This window comes from Hermetia illucens, chromosome 6 (assembly GCF_905115235.1).
Source record: "Hermetia illucens chromosome 6, iHerIll2.2.curated.20191125, whole genome shotgun sequence".
Classification (NCBI taxonomy): Eukaryota; Metazoa; Arthropoda; class Insecta; order Diptera; family Stratiomyidae; genus Hermetia; species Hermetia illucens.
The window spans coordinates 9697082-9724631 of NC_051854.1; the positions used below are offsets into that span (position 1 = coordinate 9697082).

Consider the following 27550-nt stretch of genomic DNA (forward strand, 5'->3'; position numbering starts at 1 on the left):
GCTCACTTAGAAATTTCCACCAGCCACGTCTCTAATATTATTCTAAGTCTGCGAGTTGGTTACATAATTCGACGTTTCCAATGGGAATTGGTTCTATTCAAATTTTATGAAGGAAATAAATATATCAAGGATGGAATTTTAACTGAGCAGGGGATAATTGTTTGTTTACAAAATATTAATTGGATTAAAATTATTATCGGAATATTATCGCAGGCTTTACAAGAATAACTGCTGATGAGGCTCGTCTGATCCAGCTCGAATGTTATTTTTCATGAAAAGTCATAAATAAAACAATTTACAACAACTTTATATCCATTTTGTATTAAGAATTTCCAGCTCCTTAAAGTTCACTGAGGAATGTACCCATGGCAAGCGTGAAGGAACGTTACGCTCAATTATAATAAAATTTTTCAGATTGTTCACGAATGCTTATCGTGGGGTGTGAAAATAAATTTCAAAATCTTTTTTGATGGGAATATAATTGGTTTTCTCTGCACTTAATATAAACATAAAGTTTTGAAGTATCAACAATTTAAGATAATTTTTATCGCATGGTTAAGGATTGAAATTGAATTGAAGCCAAGTGGCAGAAGATCTCTGGAAGTGGTTCTGGATATGCAAATTCAACGCTTGAGTCCCAGCCAAATTTCGACCTCCCACAGCTTCTACAATTATTTTTCTACTCTCCACTTTCACTCTTTTCCGTTCACTACAATATTCCGAAGGCAAACCGTACTGAATTCCATACTTAACTGCACAGACGGTTGCCAAATTAATATGGAGTTGGGATTCATTCATGGAGATCACTCTATTTATCGTTCCTGCCTTCTCTTCAGATAGTTTTGTTGTCATCCTAAACAAAAAGATTCGAATTCCGACGAAGTAGTATTTCTTCTCAGTCCAAGGGCCAATATCACTTCGATGCTGTGATTAAGACTTGTCATCACGATCGATTAATCACCTCGAAACCGATAGAATGCTAAATTGACTGAAGCATAAATTACAGGAGCTTAAAACAGAAAATATTCCTCAACTTCCGCTCATTTCTATTCCGAATCTCCAGACGAGCATACCAAGGCTAAAAGCGAATCTTTCAGTCATAATTCATAACTTCATTTGCTTAAAACCAACCACAGATACTTCTCACGTCTCCCATATAAATCAGCTCCCAACCAACATTTTTCATCAACATTAAATTGTAAATTTCAATCTATTAGCATACGTAATTCGTCGATGGTTCCTTTAGTACAATCGGTTACCTAATAAATTATCCAAATTGTCGGAAAACGCGTCGGCATAACAAAAAATCTAAAGCCTCGAAACTCGTTTTGTATCAATTTCAGATTCATTCACATAACTAACTTCTTAACTCCGAAGCTATTGTCCATTCAATCTAGAAACTCTTCAGTCCACGCTAGAGATATCATAGAGGCAATATCAGTATCTTTTCCTATCCGATGGTATCAAATGGATATGGAGATGAAAAACGAGCCGCAATGCTTTTTGATCTTGGATATACAATTTGTTAACATATAAGTATCTTTTTGCTCAGGTTCTCAAAAAAGTGGATGCAAGCGAAATCTTAATCTTTTTGCGAATAGTGCGAGTATCTGATGGTACTTTTTTCCTCGCGCCCCATTTATCGGATACAGCATATGCACGAGAGGAAAAAGTTGGGGCCGAATAGATTCCTATTGAAGCACTAATCCCACCTGAGTTGAACTCGGTATCTGAGTTCCGATTAATGGTGAAACGAACGTGTCGAGGGGAAAACGGCCGGCGAAGTGATGGATCAAAAGAGGAGATCATTAGATAGCTTTTTGCTGGCTAAGACGCCTCATCTATTCAGGATTTTAAATTGATGCTATACACAATGTTCAATGTGTAATTATGGAGCTTAGAGGTGAATAATTAATTAGTTATTAGCCATTTGGTTTAATAAATACAAATTGATTTCTACTACATTCTAATAAGTGAATCTGAAGATGTACGACTGATTAAAATAAATTTAATTATGGTCAGGAGTTGATGAATAGATGGCGCATATGCCAGCGGACAGATATGACCCCCTTTTTTGTGTATTTGATTGTATATGGTATCTTCCGAAGTTGAAGATATCTTTTTCATTATCGTTCCTTTTTAACGAACACCGAAGACAGAAAAGGTATCATCCCAAGTGGGGCTCTGCTAGGCGAATAAATAATCATCATAGTTAAAGTTCGGAGTTATTTTTTAGTCAAGGGTCAATGGATGACGTAAAAATTGGAAAGGGATCTTCCGTCCATAGCTAAAATTTACCAGCATATACCGTGCTTCGGGCACCAGCCTTCTTCAACGTGTCTTCTTCTGGGTCGAGAGTGCCAATTTCAAAATAAACTATGTGGGTTCTTCACTCACTACAACCTGGTACCAGCATTTCTAGAGGTTTCTCCAGCATCCTCCTTTCATCCACAAATCCTGAACGGTGGAAGATAATATAATCTGAGTCCTTTGGGATTGCCTGAGGTGTTCAGTTTAGAACTGTACCGGCATTGGTGATATCATAACTGCCCCGTGAAACTGACTATAATGATCATTGTGTCCTTACTGCTGTCCTTTTGTAGACTGCACTCAGTTATTAGCGTTAAATGAGATCTGCAGTGCCTTTCTCCCAGACTGGGCGCTGCCCTAGCTAAAATGGTTCTCCAATGTTCGCCATCATTCTTGCTATAGCAATACTAGCAATGAGCTCCGCGTCTATCAGCACTCCCAAGTATTCGATGACTAACTTGGAACTGATGACATGATTGTCGATTTGAATGCGGCCGTAAATTAATTTACGGCGCTTGATGATGAGGATCGCTTCCCATTTTCTTCTGCAAGTATCAAACTAACATTCTCTAGTTCAGACTTAACAGCACTGATTGCTCAACATAAGTACAATTCAGTTGCTTTGTGATTACAACCAGCGTTGGCTTAACCAACTACCGTGGCCTCTTTCAAACCCGGAAGATTAAGTATATTGGTGTTCATGATGATTCACGGCAGTGGGGCCACTATTGATCGCTGCAGAAACAACGCATTCCTTTGGTCCATCATCGATGTCATCCGACTACCCCTGTTCTCGTAAGTAGCTATCAACAATAGCAACGAGATAGGCGGGAACAATCTTCGTCAGCGACTTTCGTATAAGGATCCAATAAGACGAATTGAATGCATTCCTTACGTTTAGGGTCAATACCATGCTACCCTTTGATGGTATCAATGATTGACCTGGCTTTACAGAACCCATACCGTCGATCTACAAGGTCACCTTGGCTCTCAACGACTAAGAGCAGTCGATTGTAGAGTTCCCGCTCTAGCATTTTTCCCATAACGTCTAGAAGGCATATGAGTCTTTAGGAAGATTATTCATCTAGAAGTTCACCAACCTTAGGCAGAAGTACTATCTTCTGCCGCGTTTATACTACACGAAATATCCACTCGAATATGCCCGTTTCGAACATCTCAGGGAACATGTCCAGTCTGGATTACACGGCAAAGCTTATTTGATACGCCACCCAGATGCGGGTCATTACTGCCGTCTATTGTACCGCAGATCTCCAGCACCGCGTCTCTGCTGCCTGCCAGAATTTCCGTCGCATTCTCAATAAACTGGAAGCTGTCAATACCCTTATCTTGCTGGGGCAATAACCCCTGGATGATTTTCAACAAGAAGCTAGGGTATGTTAGCTCCGACTGTGCATCTCCTAGATGTTGAGAAGTCTCATCGTTCGGCATTGCATTATGTCACATGGAGGTTGGTCTAGACCCACCTTCGTAAACGTCTGCAGACGATTGACTGACAGTCCCGGTTTCGAGCGTGCGTGGTCTGTGAACCCCACGCATGCAGTGAGTGACATCATTGTACGTTGAAATTAAGGGGGGAGGGGTGTCAGACACAGTATTTAGATGCATGTACACTGTGAGGTGTCCATTCAAATATTCTAATATAAAAAATAAACAAAATATGCCATGCCTGAAGCGCCTAACTTCTGATTTTCGGCTTATTTCCTTTTATTTAGTGATAGGTACTTGCCCCTTAATCATAATAACTCAAAAGCCTGTCAAACCTCCTGCTTGGAATAGTCGTAATGAATACCAGTGGCCAAGAGGAAGATCGTAGGACCAGCAAATCTGGACAGCGCCCAATGTGGAAGTCAAAAATTGAACATAACAACTGTTAACATTCTCATCGCACACATAAGTTTGGATTATGTTTGTTTGCCCATTTCTTAACTTACATTGGAAGATTTCTCCAAATTATGCTAAAGTTTTTAAATTTAAATACATACACCAAATTTCAGGAACCATTTGATCCCTTCTTCAGCGTAAGATCTTACACCGATGATAGCCCCGGTATCTCTGAATCTCTAATAACGAACTTCCCATAATTCTTGTTAACAGTCCGCGATTTTCTCATTTTATATTTTATTTAAGCTCTCCCAAAATGAGATTTTAGGATCTATTATAGTTTTTTTCGTAGCAAAAGAAAACTTCATCTTTAACATTTCAGGAAGTGGTGTCCAGGCCCCAGGTCGAGACTAATTTCACCTTCTTTTCAACCTGCCGGTAATGCCGATCATATAATAATTAAAGTGGGTATCACCATTATTACGCATACTTCAGTTCCAAATCATCAGACAAGAAGAACGATCTAAAGTCCTCCTTTCCGTCTAGGAATGAAAGGCAAGGGAATACCAATACCTGATAGCAGGGATTGAACCTGAAGCTCATCATTAGACTAATCTATTCGTTGGTATATTCAGCAAATGCTTGACAATATTTCTTCTTCTTCTTCTGTCATATGGAATATAGCATAGCGTATCAGTGGCGGAAGTTTGACCAACAAATCAGCAGATGATAAGGCTTCGGTGCTCATCCTGCCGAGACAAAGCGGCAAATCTGATTTCCGACAGAATGGAGCGATGAGTTGAGTATTTTGATGAATTGCTCAACAACCAAAATATCGGCGAGTTAGAGGTCCCGTCAACTGAAGACGACGGACAAATGCTGCCATCACCAAGTATAGAAGAGACAGTACGTGCAATCCACCGGCCTAAAGCCATAAATCGCCAGGAGCCGATGGAATTACAGCCGAATTGGGCAAATAGGAAGGCAAATACACCAAGTAGTTCATCAACTAATGCTCAAAGTGTGGGACAGCGAATCAATGCCTGACGACTGACAACGAGGCATTATCTGTCTCATACATAAAAAGGGAGATATCACACAGTGCAGCAATTATAGAGGTATCACGTTGCTGAGTACCATCTATAAGATATTCTCCGCTATCTTGCTAGGTCGGATAACTCCATACGCTCAGAACATCATTGGCCCATACCAAAGAGGCTTCACTTCAGGCAAATCAGTAACGGATCAGATTTTCTCTCTGCGGCAAGCGATGAAAAAACTGTTCGAATATGGACAACAGTTGCACCATCTATTCATCGACTTTAAAGCCGCCTATGATAGCATAACCAGGGTAAAACTGTACGCAGTCATGACGGAATTCGGTATCCCGACGAAATTAATAGGACTGACTAGGCTGACCCTGACCAATGTGCGAGGCCAGATAAAAGCAGCAACATCACTCTCAAGACCATTCAACATCAACAACGGTCTAAGACAAGGGGATTTCCTATCATTCCTCTTTAACCTGGCCCTGGAGAAAGTGATAAGTGATGTTGAGATAAATGCAAGGGCTGCGATCCTCTTTAAGTCCACCCAGCTACTGATCTATGCTGACGATATTGACATTATGGGAAGAACAACCCGAATGAAGGCAAGACGAAGTAGATAGTAGCAACGACAGCGCCAAAAAGCAAAGAACGAACAACGTCGAATCGCGCTGGTCAAACGAAAACAATAAAGATAGGAGACTACAACTTTGAGACCGTTGAAAAAATCTCATATTTAGGGTCGAAAATCACAACCGATAACAGCAGTGGAGCCATTAAGAAGAAATCGATGGGCGATGGTTTCCCTCTTGCCCCTTGTCTTGTACATCTTATATGAGGCCCTAGTCATATTGCTAGCACTTCCGCGCAAAAACCGAGCAAAGTAGCCGGAGGAGTTTTAATAAAACAGCCTCAAAACCTCCAGTAATGCTTCTGTTTATTGTAGTTCCAACCAGTTTTAAACCTTCTGGTCTTTATTTTAAGAGCCTGACTCAGCCATAAAATGTGACGGTTCCTTAGATTGTCCTTGTCAAAACTAAGTTCGCTTCAATAAAAACTGTTTCCGTCTAATACCTTACTGCTGTTTAGTGCAGTAGTTTTGTAGTGAATGTGGATATTTAAGGGTAGTTTGTCGAAAAGCCCGAGTTGCCGGGGTGGATCTATATCAATTGGTAAAAATAAGTACATATATTCTTATTTGGTTAAGAACAGTCAACTTGGTATGATCATCTAACTAGTATCGAGCATTCATGTTTTTATAAATGGCGCCCAGCGTGAGTTACAAAGTATTAGTAAGTTTGAAGAACCTGCGGCACAATACCTATCATGCTCCAGCAACTACAAGGAAGGATTGTTCCTTGGCTAATGAGTCGGAGTTGTACGAATATTTTGCTCAGACATTACATACGGAGATACGTACGATTCGTGTTCATACTGAAGAAAAGTAGACGTGACTATGAGACCGCAGTGAACTTTAGGTTAATCAGTCTTACCTCCTTGAAAACGATGGAGACCCAGGCAAAAGGTTAATTATTTATAGCTTGCTTCTTTCCAATTCTCAGTTTCAAGGGTAAAACTTTACTCTATACGAGATTATGAGTATGCACAAACGGGTGATATAGTCGAGAAGTACAGCTTAGTTGCGTCCTTGGATATAGAAGGAGCATTTAACAATGTTAGTGCTTGGGCCATACAGAGGTGCTAGACAAGTGTCTTACGCAACGAATAGCGTCCATGTTGGAGAACAAAGTAATGCAACCGTCTCCGCGAGGCAAACACACCCAAACTATGCATGAAATCTTAAGAAAATTAGACGCGGGGAGGAGCAGAGGAGCCCCATGGAAATTGTAGCGTATCCTGATGACGCATTAATACTGGTATCAGGGATATAGGAAAAAGTGTGTTGTGTGTGGGATGAACATGAAAATCGTAAGGAATCTATACGCAGGGGAGTGTAGGTGCCTCGTACTGACGGTACCCTATGCCGAAGACGTGCTGCCAATGATTCACTACGTTATCGGTGAGTTTTTGGATGGCACCTTGAGAAAAGTATGCTTGCGGGCTGCGAAATGCTGCTTCAAATAAATCTAGCCTGAACCGATCTAATACTATTCACTACTAAGATACCTAGATTCTACTTTCCATGGCTGAAGGGATAAGGACTGCATTTTTCAACATCTATCTTAAGTGATTTTGAATACGAAGCCAAATTGCAGATTTTAAGATTTGTGAGTTAAGTAAGTTTGCAGAATGTCTTGCAAAAAGACGTTCGGGAAAGGATGAATGTTATGTGCAAAGAGGTTTCATCTCCTTTGGTTGCGCCTCTATCGCATGTCGGCCTTCGTAAGCTTTGAGCAAGCATGGACACTACTAGAACTATAAGAGGTTGCTCAATAGACATACTTCTTTCCACGCCATAAGTCAAGTTGCCCAACACACCAGTTTATTCCGGACAAAGGTACATTTGAGAAGATTGTTAGTGGCTGAGGTGTCTAGCTACTGCCGCGGCTAAACCACTTCCAGTCACCAGTTGCATGTTCCAGTCTGATGAGTTGGTACAGGGATGAGGTCTGGATAGTTTCTCTCTTCTGGGTTCCCGAATATATGCATTTGGAGCGGAAATATGAATCGAACACGAAATTCCACTGCGGGTAGCTCCTCGGTAGACAAAGTGTGAACACCACTGGTTGCAGCCTAGGACAAAATTTACTCAAACCACTTGTGGGTTGACGAATCTAGATAGGACTCCTGTGATAAATCGAGAAAGATTTGGGCCTCCTAGAGCAAAACCCGGCACAGGATCACGCGTTCTACATAGGGAACTCGCCGATAGGGGGTCATCCCGATAGACTTGGCATATTTTACTAGTCGATATAAACTATTGAAGCAGCGTATCTCGCCCTCATGCACAGTTCCTGCGGGACTACCCAGCTCTATCAAAAGCCAGGTAAAGCTAGGAAAGCCGTTTTTTAGCAATCTAAGGTAAATTTCTAATTTACTTTCTGTGTTACTCCACAACACAGTTGAACTCCAAGGGTGGGATCTTAGAATTAGATCCTCCTGGAGATAATTCGACTTCCTATTTCTCGGTTTTGGGAGCTGTGATCAAGTAGCTAACACTTCGTCAAGATATATGACTAGTTATGAAAGGGATTTATTGCGAGAATAGCCGGGTATAAAGGATATTCAAAAGTAATTCTTCTAATCAAGGCAGGGGTGTGGATTGCCTGTAAAAGATCTAACACAGATCTTAAAGATGGTAGCCTGAATTTCCGAAAAAAATATGGAAACAAATGGTACATATCACATCAATACTGTTGCTCCATCAGGAGTAGTCTGCAATCACATATATATTTCGTATTTCATAAATAAGATAAATGTTGTGATAATTCTCGCAACATCACCAATTATCTTTGAAGTTAATTTCCGTTGCTTTCCCCCAAAATTCAAATTTGAAAAATTCTCTTTGAACTATCCACAAACTAAATTAATCATAGATAAAAAATAAATAAATGGACACATCATGAGTCAATAACATCCGTTCAAATCTCAAAAGGATCACTATTACCGTAAATCTGAAATTTTTAGTTCATCTTCTGTGTAACGTATTTATTTTCGAATCCACCCACCGACGTAATATAAATCAGACATCAGATTTTCATTCAATATACCCCGACGCACATGCATGTATGTGTAAAATCTATAGTGTGCAAAAATAGTAATGGAACACCCACATCGCTTCATGTTGGTGATGATCATGTACATAAAAGTTAAATAAATTCTAGTGTCATTTTGTAACGGACCGATTCCTGGAAAGATTTATATCTTTTGTAATTTACGCAAAATTTCAAAATCACTGGAAACACAAAAACGAAATTACTGTAAATTCTATGAATAATGGATTAATTGTTGTGATTTTTTTATGTGTAGCCAAGACAGAAGGCATAAAATACACCCCCTTAAACTTCATGGAAAAGAAATGCACCACAGCATAACATATAGCACGGTGTTCACGAGTGAATAGAATTTGATGAGAAATTATTACCATATTGTGTTACACTATCTAATGGATTACCTAGAAGGCATTACACTCCATGAAAAGATACAAAATATATGTAAATATGAACGTTGACTTCTAGCACTTGAGTTATTGCACGGGGGTTACATATGGGAGGATTACAATAAATTTTAGACCATAAAAGCAAGGTGTGAGCAGTTTAGGTGCGAATTTAGATACTCGATTGTTAGATTGTTAACCCAATTTAGAACCGTTTGTGTTCAGTGCAATTTCATGCCAATGATATATTGCCAATCCTGTGCAGAAGGTTTGGGCACGATCTCAAAGTTGGGATTCCATATTTGTATCCAGGTAGTGTCATATGAGTCAAATGAGATACTTTCGCTTAGATTTTCTAACTTTAAATTGATTTGCTCGCTGTGTAATTTTGGTCCCATAACCCTGTGTGGTTTGTAACTTAATTGACTGTTAGTTTAGATTGTTAAGACTCAGTCTCATCAAAGGTCTTCTTTATTCATCCAAAAATCCTGTTTACTTTATAAAAGCAGTTTAAATCTACATCTAGCCGGCATCTATAAAGCTCTCCTCTCGTGTCCGGCTCCAATTATATTTGAAATCTAACACAATAAAAATCAAATCCGCTATTTTATAATAGCTCGGGATGTTATCGCATAACGCGCCCTCTGGTCCATTTCATACTGCATCCAAGCCGCAAAGGCAATAAAAGTAATTTATTTATCAGCACAGACGAGATGCTAATGTGATGGGGGCATGTGGCGCTTAGATTTTTCCCAACGCTCAGACTCCACAGGTTATTGTTAGATAACAAGTGGGCATTGATACAGAGAATGGTTGCGGAACTCCCCGGCTTCGTATGTGAACGTGACTGTGTCTTATCATTGCTTGATTCTGAGTCGGAGGTTGGCGCTATCTAGACGGCAGTATGCTGTTGTGAGGAGTGTTACGTACATATATTGGACGCAGCGGAAGATTTTATTGATGTTGACTAATGTTACCAGTTGGATAGAAATCAGGGCTTTTAATAGATTGCCTAACCATAAGGAATAACTACTTCCTTCAGTTGATCAAACAAGCGGCTCCTCTTTACTCCTTTTTGACAAACCGGACATTTTTATAGTTTTTTCCCAAATGGCTTTAATATTTTTTATTTAATTTTGATATCTTTCAGTTTCACTTCGGCAGCAGGCCTATCTTCTCCCTGCCTTCTACCATTTTGGCTTCCATTACCTTGCTGATGCCTTCTGGAATCTCATTAGGATTTTTCCCGATATCACTCCAGAAACTTCATTTCTAAGATTTTGTGTAAAACATAACATTATTAAAATCGGTTTACGGTCTGTCTGTCTTTTTTTCGGAGGTGGAAATCTTTCAAAGACTCTGGTATAGATGTTCCAGCGTGTCGGATTTTTACCCACTAAAACCACTCCCTAACTCCACCCCGCGGAACCACCACAAAGTATTTCATCGCAGGATGGACATGGCTCTAGCCTCTCCCTTCGCCCATCGATTGCATTCGCAACTGCGCCTTTCTCACTTCCTCTGTCTCTCTTAATCTGCACTGAATCGGCCCTGCCATTTCGATCACTGCATTCCAGCTGTCCTGGCATGCAAGCATTTTTCCAATCATATTTTCCGGTACTAGCGTTCTTCCCAAGTCTTCTCTAGACTCTGCCATTCCTCAGCGAATCGAGGACAATGGAAGAAAACATGTTCCGGGTCCTCCGAAATACCGTCGCAGCTGGGACAGTTGGGTGAGCTGTCCAGTTTAAAGCTATAGAAGTATTGACGGTAACCGCCATGTCCCGTGCGAAACTATTATACGTGAAATCATAGTTTATCTCACCATGCGTCCACACCTTGATGCTGGGAATCAATCTGTGGTTCCATCAACCCTTTTTTGCCTGTTCCCACCTGCTGCCACCTGCGCAAGGATTCTTCCCTTTCGGCGTTTTTCATTTGCCGATCCGAGGAAAAATCGGGTCCATCATAGAAACGTGCCATCTCATCGACCAAAATGTCGATCGACATCATTTCCGCTACTGTATAGGCCGCTTTGTCCGAGATGGTTCTATAACCACAGCACACTCTTAGGGCCGTCTGTCTATACACCGCGCTCATCTTTTGAGCATTGCATTCGGTATGTAATACAGTTAACGAAATTGGCGCTGCGTAAAGCAGTACAGAACTCACCACTCTAGCTATAAGCAGTCTACGAGTGTATCACGGGCCTCCAACATTTGGTATCATCCTTGCCAGGGTCATGCTAACATTGGACGCCTTGGTGCAAACATTTCGTAAGTGCTGCTCGAAATTTAGCCTCGCATCTAGCACACTCCAAAGTATTTAATTGCTGACTTTGAAGTGATGATATGCTTCCCCATTCTGAGACGGGCAGTGGTTTCCTTATGCCGCTTCGTGATATGCACCACTTCTGTTTTATCCTCCGCGAGTGCTAGACCTGCATCTTTCAGTCACTTCTTTATTACAGTGATTGCTTCGGATGGATACAATTGCACATCCGCCAGATCCTTTGCAACAACAATCACCGTCACGTCATCGGCTTAACCCACTATTGTGGTCCCCCCCCCCCCCCCCTGGGACGTTGAGGACATCATATACATGATTTTTCACAGTAGTGGTCCCAGCATAGAGTCCTGTAGAACACCCGCGGAGACAATGTATTTTTTGGTTCCACTGCCTGTGCCGTACCAGAGCCTTCTATCTGTTAAGTAGCTGTCGACTAGCGCAGTTAAGTACACCAATCGCCGCCAATGCCCTCTTTATAAGGTTCCAACTGGCCGAGTTGAATGCATTTTACACATCAAGGGTAATTACAGCACAATACTTGCTAGTGCCACCCGTTCCGTGCATTGAATTTTCAGCTATAGCAATGACCAGTTTGATGGTGTCGACCGTTGATCTGGCCGTATGGAAGCCGATTTTCTACAGCCGGGGGCAACCTGTTGTAGATTAGTCTGTCCAACATTTTGCCCAAAGTGTCCACCAAGAAGCTTACCAGGTTTAGGCAACAACACCAACATTTGTTTTTTCCATGTCTCAGAAAAGATCTCATCCGCCAAACATGCTTCAAACAACTCTACGAATATGTCTGGTCTCGACTTGACCGTCAGCTTAAGGGCTTTGTTTGATATGTCATCGAGACCGGGCGCTTTGTTGCCTCCCAGCCTATCGCAAACCTCCAGTACTTCTCCCTTCGTTACTGGGGGTATTACAGCCACATCCAAAGATGTATGTAGACTGTAGCCCCTTGTGTTCTCCGGAGGGAACAAACCCTGAACGATTTTCAGTAGGAGGCATATAGGAAATGTAATTTGTGGAGCTGTCTGACCTCCAAATCGCCCCATCACAACCCATGGGTCTATATCCGCGTCTGCGCAGAGTTGCTTGAAGCAGTCCCTCTTGCTTCGCTATATAACCAGTTTCAGGTTTCTTCGGGTTTCCTTGTAAGCTCACAGTTTTACCTCCTGGTCAATCCTACCCATTGCTTTCTGAGCCAATGGCACCGACCGAAGATCTGACAATTCACTCTTCCACCAGCAGTTGGGTCTTCTACTGGGGAAAGTATTACGTCTCGGCATCGAGGAGTCGCATGCCCGCCCGTCGGTGTACCTTGTATAGTGTCCTGGTCCAACCACACATCTATGTTATGAAAGTTTGCTCGTCAATTGCTTTCGCAAACCAACCTGACGTTCTCCTCATTTGTGGACGAGCAGATTTCCAACCGCTTAACTTGCTCTTCAAGTCAAAGAGTATTGCCTGGTGATTACTATGGGTGTACTGTTCACTGACGTTACATTACATATCGGGAGCTAGTGAATGACTAACAAAAGTCAGATCCACAACCGAACCGGGTCCCCTTTCCGGTAAGTATTAACCTGACCATCGTTAGCCAATATGATATCTAACTGCGCGAAAGATAAGAAATTCCTCCATATTTTCCAGGAGAATTCCTGGGAAATATGTTCTCGGGACGATTATGAGTTGCAGCTAGAACTTGCGCTGTACAACTAGAGCATAATATCATCTGGTTACGATAGAGGAGTTAGATAGACCTCACGTACACTGGTCTGAATGTTGAGCCTGCTCAGTAAAAATCAGTACCGCGATGCTTTGATTGTGCGTTTTCTTTGCCATCTTTTGCTACGAATATTGTATTTGGTATTATTCCCTGACCATTTAGTTTCTTCCCTTCGAGACTGTATTCTGATTATAAAAGCTGCGGATATGTAGCCCTGCTTGGTGCCCGAGTTTTCAATCATACTTGTTCTTGTTCTTCTTCGTTTAAGGAATTGACCGTACCAAAGCACCCACTGACACGGTATGGTCAAACTAACCAATAAGGTGGCCGAGTATCGGTTAGCCAAATACCGCTACTATCTAACAGGTACGATTCTTGGGGGTTCGGTCCTTCCAGAGGATTTCTTAGATATTATTCTCGCCGAGGCGTCCACAGTAGATAGGATTAGGACCAGCAGATGGTCGCGCAAAAGGGAAGTTTGTCAATTTTGAGATATACCCCAATACCAAAAGGGTCAGTTCCAGGAAAGCTCCATAAATATCTTGAAGGGCAAATGAGTGAGAAAACAGGAGTTATTCAGCTAAGCTTTGTAGAAAACAGAGCTCTGATCCAGAAAAACGACCTTTTACATAGCTTGGAATGAAATCAGTTGAAATGTCCGTGCTCATCAAAGACAAGCACAACGTGCATTAAGCAATAGACGACATGGAGAATGGGTCCCTTACAACAGACGGTAGGAGGAAAAAATACATTTAAAAGAAAACCGAAAATAGCTACTACGATAGTGGCACAGACAATCAAGTGACGCCATACTTAAGCTCTTATTTTAGGCATAGTGTCACAATCACAACAACGTGCCATCTCTGTCGGTGCTTCAATTCCCCGACGATTTTCCGAGAACTTTTATCTCTCCTCCTTGATTTTTTCCTCCAGGAGGGATAAGCTGACATACACACAAATATTTTAAAAGATGAAGTTTAATTCGAGTCAAAAAAACGCGAGCAGGATAGGAATAACACAACGGGCATCCTATGGTCCAAACTGGAAAGAGCCAACGTACGAAGTTGATAGATTTCACAACCAAGAAACTCACTTGGGTATCCATCCATATTAAATGGAGGATCTCGATGAAATTATATCTAGAGGTGGAGCCTACCCTTCAAGAAACAATTCAAGTTGCATGAACTTAGAGTGGCAGTCATTTAGAGTTTGGGAAATTCTGATAGCGCACAATTTTTTTACCGGAGAGAATGTCACATTGGATCATTTGTTTGTCGTCTAAGGAAGCACTCCTTACGAAATTAGGTTCTATAAAGATGTCAGTTTGGAGACTTCTCAAAAATACCCACCAACACGATTAACCGGTTGCCTCGGCAAAGAAGTTGTGGGAGAGAAAGCATACTGGCAAGTAGCAATAGCACACAGCCTAAACAGAAACCAAAGAAACTTCAGGGTGACCTGCAAAAAGAATTGAAACTCCAGCAATGATAGAATAGTGAGCTGACTTTCATTCGGCTTGCCACCGAGCCAGACAAGCCGTTCCGACGGCGGCAGGTAGTTTCGGTCAAGAAGAAATAGTAAAATATGTCATGACAATCTGCTCAGAGGCAAGCGTAGACCCATATAGAGATACTGTATAACTGCAATAAAACGGCAGTTAGCACAGCAATCAGAGGTAAGCTTCTAAAAATTTGCGGCAGAATAGCGGACAGCAAGACTGCAGGCCTGGACGACTTACCAAATAAAGCCCTTAAGCTCGCGGTAAAGTCAAGACCAGACAGGCTCATGGAGTTGTCCTAAACGTGCATGTCAAAGAGGACATTTCCCAGATGATGGGAGCTGCAGGGTGCGGGTACTACTGCCTGATGTGTGCCTGTGAAAAGTCTCCAGGAAAGCTTTCTAAGTACTGTGGGATACATTTTGGAGAGGGTACCTGCAAATTTGGTGTGGTACTGTCTCTGGAGCTGCTTAACGCATTCCATTTGGCATTGTAATAAACTCATTGGTAAGGACTGGTATTACCGCAGTATGCTCAGATAAAGCGACGGGTATGGTGCTGTTAAGGATTATTTCAAATCTTAGGTAGTTCTGGTATACATGTGGAAATTCTTGCTCTAAGCCACCCCAACTTGGAGAAAGGTACTACATATGAAACACACAAAAGACAGCACCGAGGGTGTGTTGCGTCTTTAAAACCGATTCAAAAGGGATTTATCTAGTTTCAAGAAGATGTTTTACTTTTTTCTTTAATGACCTAAATGCATAGTTGGATGGTTAATGTTTTGGCCTTTATTAATTATTTCGAAAACCTCACTTACAACATTGCATTTTAAAGTGGGTTCAATTGTGGCCCCGTTAGCTTCTTAAGTTTAGTTCCTTTTGTCTACTAAAGCTTTGGTTTTTATAGTTGTTGCGGACTGAAGAATTTCTGGATACTGCAGCGGCAGCTATAGTACTTGGAGATTAACTTGCTTTCCTTTGAGAAAAGTAATGTGCTTCCGGGTTCTTATCTATTTTCGAAAGCAATAGCGAAATAGTTTCTTTTTTTGATCATTTGTGTCCTTGTTTTTAGTACTAGAAGTCAGGGCTGGAATATACCCTTGTCGTCAACTTGTTGGTCTTCCTGAATGTTTCATCTATGAAGCTCAGTTATCTGCGAAAGTAGGTGTTATGAAATGGAACGACTTTGCATCCTTCAGTCTGGGAGTAGTTAAAAAATTGGGTGGAGTTTTTGCATTTTCTCTTTCTCCCACCTTTGAAAAGTTCTCTCAACTAAGGATGAACTTATTTTTCAGTATTATTGCGATGAAGCAATGTAATATACTTGAATGACATTCTTGAAGGACATTCATCTTTGTTAAGTTCATGTCAATGCATAAGGGTTTTGGATACATAGATGTTTGTTCCTTTGCAGTACCAACGAGCTTAGCTTGACCTTCTCATCACGTGTAACTGGACGGATCTCGCAGAGACCTTGAACTCCCGTCTAATTTTTGGGTGTTCTGCTGAAAGAACCATTATTTGACGGATATGTTAGTCTTTCGATAGTGAGCTCGTTCCTTGGGTCAGGGGCTGGCTGCGAAGAAACTGAAGGCAGCGAAGCGAAAGGTCTTGAAATGTCTCTTGCAATTGACAGGCCCCTTTTCAATGCCTCTCCTCACCAAGGCTCTAAGGATGATGGGCCAACCAACTGCCAGTAATGAGAACTCCTTGTTAATAGTTTACCTAAAAGCAAAGTTCATTGGAAGTAAAAGGCAACTAGTATCCATTTACCTAAACTTCTTGGAATGAGCTTTTCTTCAGAAGAAAAACATATCTTTCTTGCTAAACCTGCAACACTGACACCGCGAAAATTGGTAAAACAAAATCATATGCTCTGCATTAAACTAGATTGACTTATTTATTAGACAAACACTAATATTTGTTTAGTATGTTTAGTCTCTAGGACGAGACTTTATCAGAAAAAAACACAAGAGAAAAACAATTCTCATGAAAAAAAGCTTCAAATTTCACATGCATTCTATCTGCATATACGACTAGGTCATGTGTGTGAATGATTTAGCGTTTCTTTCCGCTAAATTTTCGTTTAACTAACGAAACACCGTCAACAATTTGAATTTGAATAAAATACAAGGAGAGCATTATGAGCGCGCTGATAAGATATGATCCGATGACTAAATATAAATTTATATGATCCTTCGACGGAGATATGGTGGAGAGCGTGCAACGCGTATCTGAATTTCATAGAATTCTATTTGAATATCTTTTGTGACTTAGAGATAGTTATCTGAACGAGGTATACTGAAGTGTGTGGTGTGATATGGTATCTAACGAATTCTACAGCATCATTTGTCGTCATCATATGCGGTTTGATGATCCTAGGCTTATCATGTTACTGGGAGAGGTTTACATAGTCTATGAGGTGAGGTGATGGAAATTTGATGAGATTTTGAAATTACATGAAGGGCTGAAATGGAAGGTCAAAGAATATTGAATGTTATGCCCACGTGCATCGAATGTATCGTATTCGCACTAGAACTAGGTATGCATAACATTTAATCTTATATGGAAATATTAAAGAATTCAAGAATATCAAATTCAATGGAACTTCAGAATAAGAATTAAGTTTCGAATTTTTGACCCTTTGGAAAACTGATATTAGATTAGATTAGTTTTTTTTTAGGCTAGTTTGTTCTCACGTATTCAGTTGCTCTTACTGTTTTTCTTTCCATTTCAGATATAAACAACAATTCCATTGAGGAAGAGTATCTTCGAGAGGAATATATCAGGCCGAAAAAGTTCCATAACTTATCGTTACATACAATCGATTTATTGTATGAATCGAAGAAGAATGACTCGGTATCAGGTAAGGATAGTATTCCATTTAGTTAAAAAGCTGTCACTTGTCTGTGAAGATACTTAAAAATTATCTTTGAGAATGGCTTGTGTATCCTATAGGATGCATTCTCTAAGAAGACAATTTTCAGCTTGTTAGTCCCTGAGTACCTTAGTATGTATGTATATGAGTAGATTACGCAGAAGGGGGAGGGTGCCTCCTTGCTATTCTAAAAATGCCGACTACTTTGAATTTATGAGTTGGACCCGTTAGAATGACCCGCATTGGGCGCCATAATATGCGAACCATAATAAATTTTTACCATGGTACACTGATTGGTGTACCTGCTCTTCGAAACATTTATGTGCCATCTAACAACCATAAATTCCTTGAACGTAAATGTATAACACTATGTGATGTGTTCACTCAGAATTTGTAAAACACTGGACTTGATGGTCAGGATCAATTAAGTTGGTGGTGTTTACTATCGAGAGGAAGTAGGAGAAAGTTCAACTCTTTATGCAATTTATCGAGATTTCGACCCGCGCAGCAGTCATGTTTTAATCAAGTGAACCCTTTTTGGCCTATTTTACCAAGTGAACCCTGTTTGGCTGGCTATGGTTCCTTGGTCGGAAAAACAAATTATACAATCTCTAAGGAGATCACTAGACCTTCGAGTTCAATATGACACTGGGACGCTAGGTCAGATGTTATAGTTGTGTACTCTAACACTATCATAGCCGGTATCTTCTCACGCTGAATTGCATGCTGTCTTAGCTTCCCAGTTCGGGAAGCTAAAGGGCTCGCAGAGAATGTACAACTTACTCCGACCCCGTCATCCATTGTGAAATAGTTAGTGAAGACCACAGCGGAAAAACCTACTACGAATTCATCGTTCTTTTACATCTTTCTAGTTCGAATCCCTGTGGCATGATCAACATGACCACAAAGCACTTGTAGTGATAACACCACACCATCCAGCCATAAATAAAGATTGATTGTTTCTTTCATTTTCTCTTGAAAGCATCATAAAATGCTCTCGATGAAAATCAGTCTATATTCAAAAATGTGCTAAAACTGTCGCCAGTTAAGTGTTTCGTCAAATATTCTTTCCTCCCTTGCAAGCTTGCTGGCCAAAACATGTTTGAGTGACTCACACAAAAATCAATAAATTGCGCTCATATTCCTTAGGCAACCCAAATGTACCACGTTTATTAACATCAACCGGAAGGATTTAAGGATATTCTCAAAGATGAATCTGTTTTTAAAATTGTCAATGGGAAAAATGGATGATATTCAAAACTAAAATGTCGAAAGAAACAAAGTGGCCAGAACAACCTCATATAATTTTGGGTTCACTCTATCGACTAGATAATCTGATGTCTATAGAAAAAGTCGAATGGCTTAACGTGAGAACTTACCATTGGGGGATCAATTCCCAATTCTATTCAGAGACTACCTAAATGAAATGGAGGACCTGTATTCATACCGGTAGATGCGAGGCTTCTTTCTCTGACGAAATAAAGGCTACTGGTTGGAAAGCTTAACCTTTCTCTTGTTTCAAGGAGTCATGCCGCACCCGCAAAATCGAGCATTTAGAGTTCCAACAAAAAACGACATTTAGTTGGCTGTCCTGGATCGCATGGTACCAGATATCTCCGATCGGTTTTCGTTACCGTTGGCAACTTCAAATGGATCCAACTGCAGACCACAGTCTCATAAGGCTCTTAAGGTACCTATTCGGTAACGACACGTTATCCAAAAATTTGGTGTACCATCTCATTGTTTTTAGGATTTTGTAACCGACATGATTGACTTTTCGATGTGCGCAGTTGTTCAGTTTTGAACACAAAAAGGCATTAGACTAACAGAAAGTAATCGCCATTTGACGCACGTGCGCGGTAAATTTAAGATGGATGAAAAAAGGTTTAGTCTAGGTCGTCCTAGAGTTCACGATGACGAAATGAGAGGGAGATCGTCAGCATTTACGTTGGCCAATATTGGTTATCCAAATTTACTATGGTCAATTATGAAGGCACAGCTTTCTCAAAAACCACAAATGGCACCCAACCCGGGATCCGACATTCGGTAAATTCTCTTAAGTAGGTTGTAGAAAATATTATAGTACGGCACGTACCCTTCAGATCATCTTTTAAGTTTTGGGTTAAACCCGCCAGGATTCCAACTAATTTCAGCAATTTTCCTGGCACCTAAACCCCCTAACCCATATTCAACATTGAAGTTCAGACCAATCCCCCGACAATGTGATCACGAATTTCGCTCCCAAAGAAGACAGTGTCAAGGTGTCAACTTTACAGAAGACTCCTATACACCTCTGGAGATGCTTTTATGTGTTGAGAAGTCGTCAGGGCTACAACTAGTATTGTATTTGAAACTTTACGATCCTTGTTCATAGTTTTCGGCGCGATCCCTCTTTTTTCTGAAGAATTCGAAGTCCAGAGACGGGTCCACCAATAAATGCATTCTTTCACCGATATTATTTTTTCTTGTTGTCGGTTACGTTCTGTATGCCATGTTGTCCTAAGGACGTGAAGAAATTCTGTTTCGGCCGTATCACCGAGATACTCTGGTCCGGCGCAGAACGAAAACTATATCGGGGTATGAGGCAGGTAGCTATAGCCGGGTTCATCATAAAGCACTTTAAAACAGGGCGACAATTTCATTGTCGGTTATACTATGCAATAGAAACACACGATCTACAGGTGGTTTGCCAGAGTAGAGAAGAAGTGCAGCCTTCTTTGGAATTCCGCGAAGAGGTATAGAATAAACTAGAGGAATTCCAGGTAATTAGGGTAAGTAATTAAGGGAGTATTACAATTTCAGACAAATAAGTGAAATTCTGGCTTAAAATAAATAAAATTCTATAGTTAAATTGGAAACCTTGGAAAGAGAGGGACAGTTAAGGATGCGAACTTTTCACAAAGGTAGGGCTTAGACTAGACAGCAATTTTATAAACTATCATCAAATGCAAACATCGTGCATCTAATACATGCAACTTTTTGACAATTGACCTGAACTGACAGATAATTCTGATTTTGCTTGCTTACGAAGAATTTGATACAATGTACGAAAGGGGTGTGTTTTGCTTTTGTATAATGCAAGTTTGCGTAATTAAAGTCCAGCGTGTAGGGCTACTTTTCAATATTTCGGGATAGCTCTAGGTCATCATTGGCAAATTAGGTTTTGCCATCGGCCATCGACTAAACGAAACTCGATAGGTCCTTATAAAACTGAAATGTTTCCACGAACTTCGCGTGCAAGCTATCGTTCGTGATATTCAAAGCATACCATTTTAGGGAACCGTGTTCCCAATATATTAAAAGATCCGTTTTCTTCCTTGACCATAAACTTTATTGCACAATTCTCCGTAAAACCATCGCGGATGGCCGGCGGACAAGTTTAGAGTGTATTTGTGAGAAAAAAAAATGGTAAAGCACAGGAACAAAATTATTGTGATCTACGAAACGACCCTCTGTAAACTTTCATCAAAGGACCTAAAGGAGCTTCAAAAGAATACTCACTACAAATAAACTCGGTAACCACGTCGGTCACGCTGCTTCCAAGGCAGAGGCGAGGAAGCGTCTGATGAATATTCTCTGCCTTGCACGAAATCACAACTAATCTATACATTTTTTTAAAAACTTGGATAATGGGATGAGGTATATCACTGCAGGCCCGAATTCAATAATGCAAGAAACAGACACCAGCAAGAAGTACACTGTTAAAAACCCCTAAGAGGTTACAGAAGGACTACGGAAGATAGGACAGTATCAGAAGGTCACGCTTAGTATCCTAAGATGTGCAGTCCTTGTTTCTGCACACATCAGTAAAAGAAACCTTTGCGAAGTGCATAATTCGAAGACTGGTTCCAGCAGTTTGACTCTCTGATGGAATACAGGAAGGAGGCAATACATAAGATTAGCAGCCCAATGCATGGACAAACATTACTTTCACGTTCAGAGGGACCTTAAAATACCATCCTACGCAAATTATAACAAATGGCAATTTTTTTCATCTCCGGAATATCGAGGCAGGATATGTTTCATTATAAGTTTAATTGAGTACTTTGAGATCGCTTTGTTTTTTGGAAAGAATCCGCTAATTTTATGGGGAAGATCCGATAGACTTGCAAAGCTGGAAATGAATCATGACAAAAACCGAATAAAAAAATCTCAGACTAAGATAAAAATTTTACATAAATTTTATAATTCACACATATATTTATGATTTCAAATCATATCCTTTTACTAACGGAATAATTCACTTTTACTTTCTCTTTTCAGTCAATTATCCTCAAATCCAACAAATCACCGGGAATTTCCGAAATCGATCGAGTCGTATTTGGGATCCTCATCCTGAGTATATGATCGAAGCATTTGGAAAGCGAATGCACCTAATCTTGTATCAAGATGCTGCATTTACCCCCAACCAGCTCCAGGTAAGCACCTTAATGCCTGACCTTCATCAATCCCACCCCAAATTAACACCAACCCATCTAATTTTCTCCTCACATTTATCGGACAACTTGTAACGAGCTGTCGAAAGTTCAAATAGTTCTGCAATAGCAAAAAAAGATTGATTTTTTTTTTATTATATTTTCAAATATTTATTTATCAATTAATACCTGTTATGACTTGTGCGACGAGTGAGCTGTTAGCCATTATATTATTGATTTCCTTTTATTTATTGCTGTGCCGGTAGTTCGAGAAATGACCACCGGGGCATTTTCGATTTTCGCGAATTTATCGAAAAAGTGAGGATGTGACTGAATTTTATGAATATTATGCAAATTCGATATGGGACCGCCTATGTAAGCAAATTTACTGTCTAAACATGAAAAACATGCGTTTCAAGACTGACGACACGCTGTCTTCGGCGTTCAGTGAATGAATTGTTATTTAAGTCTCGCGATTTTTTTAACCCAACGAGGTGGATTTGTGATAATGAAAGTCATATAACACTTGTTAATATAAATGTTCTACTACTGGGCTGGTAGCTAAGTAATTGCGGATATATTTGTACTAGTTTATACTGCCAATTATACAAATAGACAAAAAGATGCTTTGAAGGTTTATTGAAAAAAGGTTTCGCAAATTTTGTGGTTATTGGTCCAACGGTGGGTTTGTCACAATGGAAGTCTGATGACATGAACTAAGATGAACTTCGATCACTCAGTTGTTGCTCAGAGGAAGAGACCTTCCTTTCAATAAGAGGAATTATGCAGCTATCTTAACACTAACGTCAAGTTGACACTATTCCACGTCAATGTTCTCTTTGTGCTACTATGATACATGGGAGTAGTACCTGGAAGTCACCCTACTGCTAGTCAAAAGCTCCATCAATTCACCTCTATTTCGCCTCACCGAGGTTTTCAGGCCTAAGACAAAACAACTAATGAAGAACTGGGTCGGCGTACGGGTTGATAAGGAAGCTAAACCGACAATAGATAGGTCATATATACAGGAATGGGGACAACTCCATTGCGGGTTATGCCATGCAATGCAAATTCCTAGGGCAAGATGGTCGTCGAGTGGGTTGGGTTGCTTTAGAAAAACAGCAAGTAGGACAGTGGAGGAAGAGTACAAGCTTCTAGAAAAATCGCGGAAACAACCGAAGCAGATTGTTGGAAATCGACAATGATGAGGCGTTACGCACCATATAGGCATTTCTGGCAACCACCATACAACCTCAAAATGATAAGTCACAAAAAAATGAGGCTCTGGAATTTTGAACGAAAACTTCAGTCGTGTACAGCCAGATAGGAAGGACATCGGGTGCCACGAAGCTTTTTTCCAAAATAATCACCGCATATTTTTTCCTTAAGCCATAGCTCTAGTCATATATTTACCTAGGCCGCACTCTTTAAAGAAACAAGGATTCTTTGCCACATTGCTGAAGGTCGAGATAGCTTATGGCATACCATATCACAGAAGGGTGGACATTTTTGTGCTTCAATGAGGCCATTTTCCCGCAAAACACATTACGTAATGAAAGCTTTACCAATCGTTTCTAAAACGTTCCACTCCAAGTCTTCAAGAGGTGTCTTCCCTTGTTTTCGTCTTGTTTCCTTTTATTCTGAACTCACATCATCATGTCTTTATTTTCAGGTGGAAGAAGCTAATGGGTTTTCACTATTCTTCGAACTGGACTGCCTCCCGTGCACAGTTTCTCATTTGTATTGAGTTGAGCCTAAATTCTTTGATTATTTGGACTTTTAAATTTCAATGATTTCACAGTCAAACTGCAGTTAACTAGGAATCATTTGAAAGCTGCTATAAGGACGCCAGTTTGCAATTTTAGTTTCCGCGAAGTTTCGCATGAAGGACTAGAGGGTTGCAACGTTAGCAAATTATTTCAACCATGGCAAACCAAAATTCGAGGATTAATTGCGCTTGTTGATCTCCAACTCATCCATAATCCGTTGCCACGCTTAGTGGTAAGGAAAATGCGCACAACGCACAGATATCAATTATTCAATATTTGCAGAGACCTAGTTCTGAGAGGATAGCACATTGGACTTAGTTTAGATTCCTCTTGTCATTACTCGCTGTTGAAATAGTTGTGCAAAGCAATAAACCAGAGACCTACTTCTATATGTACAGCAAACGAATCCCTTAGTTTTATAGTGAGTAAACTAGGAATTCCGATATCCTTAAGTCCGCCAGGACTTCAATCGATGAACGTGCGTTTCCAATGTAGAAAAGCCATGAGGTGTCTAAGAAGGGAAAACACCGCAAGGCGACATCTGAAACTAGGGGGGAAGGATATCCTACAGGTCATAAAAATTCCGCCCCGTGTACCTAGCCATGCGAATCACTATTTTCTTTTCATTGTTTGACGTTAACCAAGAAGATTATACAAGAGGAGCAAATCCAGCGGCAAAAGGCGCACGGAATGCCATTACGGATTTTAGGGGTAGGGACGAGGTAGCTAGCTGGCCGTGACCCATGTGGTTAATGTATTGGCGAGTCGGTATGTCAATGGGGCTTAGATGGTTTTCTTATGTATGTTTCCCCATCCCATGTGTCAGGCCAGAAAAAGCGATGCACTGCCACATATCCGCAACCGCGTGGGAGCCCACCAATGCCCTGCGCACTTATGCGTGGAATTTTTCTCCCGTTATCACCGTCGACGGTCGAAGATGCGCAACGATTTTTCTCCACCATGAAATTTCGAACAATGCGCTACGAATTGAATCTCCTGCATACAGTCTTGTTGACGTTATCTTATCTAACATATACGCTCGCTAGATGTTTTTAGGATTTAAAGTCAACTTCGTCCGGAGACTAAGACATGAGATGTGATATGACATCTAAGCGCGCATGTTCTGTAGATCTGCACTTAGGTGATACTGATCTTCGCGGCTTATGTTCGCAGACATGTAGTTTAGATCGCCCATTAATATTGACAAAAGATAGCTCAAAGCGGCTTTTTGACCAATCCTGGTCCATTAATAAAGTTCTGCAATGGACAAACTTCTGATAATCGAAATAAGTAAAATGGACTGCAATCTGTATATTTGCATGAATCAACCAATTCAAGTGGACATTCAAATTAATATGTTACGAAGGGGTACCCAATAATAACCCGAATAGCATTGCTTTGGGCCGACCTTGCGTAGCACGCTTTTCTTCCGCTAGACGTGTATAGCGGAACGCAGTTCGACGATGTCTGTGTTTCGGACCTGGCTTGTGTGATTGGATTTGTTGGCGCTGTTTCATGCTTGTCTACTTGGCAAGTGTGAGTGAGCAACATGCAGCTGGATTGTTGATTGACAACAAACCTCGTTCTGGACGTCCATTAACTGTCCGAATCGACGAAAATGTTGCAGAAACTCGAAAGCTTGTACTCACAGACCGTCGAGTCACTGTCAGTGAGTAGTAGGTTATCTAGGGGCTCAGTCCACTGAATTTTAATGGACGAATTGGGAATGAAAAGCGTTACTGCCAGGGTTGTTTCTCAGATTATGACTGGCAATCAAAACAGAAACAACAAGTTGAAATGACAGCCTTAAACTGATGCAGATTCTGTCACAGGTCATAACTGTTGGTGGTATGGTTATAACCCAGACACAAAGCAATGGAAGCAGCCATCGTCAGCCCGTTCAAAAAAATATCAAGTCAAAAGAAACATCATAACATTGCTGATTCGCTTTCTTGACATCAAGGGCGTAGTTTATTCAGAGTTCGTTTCCCCAGTTTAGCTCGCCAGTCAAACCTTTTATTTGAACATTTTAAGAAGATTGTGCAACAGTGTCCTTAAAAAAGGACCAATTTTTGGGAGTAAATAGACTGGTCTTTCCACCACAACAGGGCATGGTTCCACTCCCCCTACTCGCCAGGCCTGACTCTGTGCAATTTCACTAATTTCCACGCATGAAAAGACAACAATTTATACAACTATATTGAAGGTGTCAAGTAAAAAACCAAGGGGACCCGCCAACGAACAGTGGAAGCACCGGTGGGGCAATAGTTATAAAATTTTGAAAAGGATGAGGTTCTTTTGTAAAAAAAATTGAAAGTAAATAGCGTTTAAAAAAATAAAAACGTAAAATAGTACTAGTATGAACCTCGGCCAAAAACTTCAAGGTAATAAGAGAATCAGGTCCCCAGGTGAATTTTATAACAATGAGAAAATCGGACAAGAAACCATCAAAGGAGCCGAGTCGAACAGGCCCACACAAAGACATTTTTCATCCCCTGCACTGATTCAATTGGAATTCACTATAAATCCCCGAATTTTCCTAATGTGACTTCCTTTAAATATTTGTTTTAGGCTTTCGAAGAAGATGAGATGTTGTAGCTGAGCTTTTTTCAGATACCATGCCTACTTTTGAAGGGAACTTTGAGATATTAAAGGCAATTAACAGACAAAGCAATGCCTTCAGTCTGTCTAAAAAGGAGAAGAGCGGAGAACGAGAAGAGCAGAATGCACGCAATCTACAATTCATACTTTCAGGGGCCCTCTCTAATAGTGGAACAGAATACCTTACTCTTTCATACCCTGATATTAGAAGGAGGAAGGAACAAAAAATGTGGGGAAAAAAGTTGGCTTTGCTTAGAAGCTAGAAAAGACGTAGGAACCTTCAAATCACTGAAGCCACCCGGAACAGATGACTTCCTACAACTGGTCCAAAGAGGGCAACAAGCTATTCTAAACCCTTTCTGGCAAGGAATAGTATAGTTCGAGTATATAGTACCCCAACGGCATGGAGGCGAACGAAAGTTGCCTTTATTCTGAAAGCTAGCAAAAGGGACCCTTTTCACCCTAAACTTCCTAGACCAATTTCTCTAACATCATTCATAGCCTTGAACAACTACATCAGAACTAACGTTCTAAGGTGTGATCCTTTAAAATCATGCCAAAATGTAGGAAAGTCAACTGGAAGTATCCTGTATCAGCTGTACATCCGTCAATAGGTGTATACATAAGAAATAGTTCTCTGTGAATTCGAAGCTGCCATCGACAGCACATCGCATGCGGAAATTCATAATGTCCTTCTTCGTACTGAAGTCAGGGACGCCTTGGCCTTGTTGACACTCCCAATGCTAAAGAAGAAAGTAATGAAGGCACCAATACGTACCAATTCAATAATCAAAAAGCAAGACACTGCGGCAGATATATTCGCAATAGTTCGACCAATGAATGCCTACACGCAGTAATGGGCGCGGATGGAATTAATCTCAACACAATAGTGAAGGAGCTTCACAAATACCAAACCTTGTTTACTTTAGTATCAATGGAGACATGAGAACATACCCAATAACATGGTTGCACTGATCCTCCTTTCTCCTCACTGACAAACTGACAAATTCGAACGAAGAGAGCAATTTTTTAGATGTTCGACGGTTTGAGTGAGTCGCAGCTAGCCCAAGCTTAAATCAAAGATTAACATTTTTTCCATCTGCTATCCAAA

The 27550-nt window shown here is 40.6% G+C and overlaps 1 protein-coding gene across 3 annotated transcripts in view; it reads left to right on the forward strand.

The window, feature by feature from the left end:
• LOC119659507 (A disintegrin and metalloproteinase with thrombospondin motifs 9) overlaps positions 1–27550 on the forward strand; it is a 246084-nt gene that overhangs the window by 68584 nt on the left and 149950 nt on the right. For all 3 annotated transcript variants that reach the window (XM_038067634.1, XM_038067636.1, XM_038067635.1), the window contains exons 3-4: positions 17514–17642; positions 21918–22072. In XM_038067634.1, coding sequence (XP_037923562.1) covers positions 17514–17642; positions 21918–22072 — 284 coding nt within the window. The remainder of the gene's footprint in view (positions 1–17513; positions 17643–21917; positions 22073–27550) is intronic.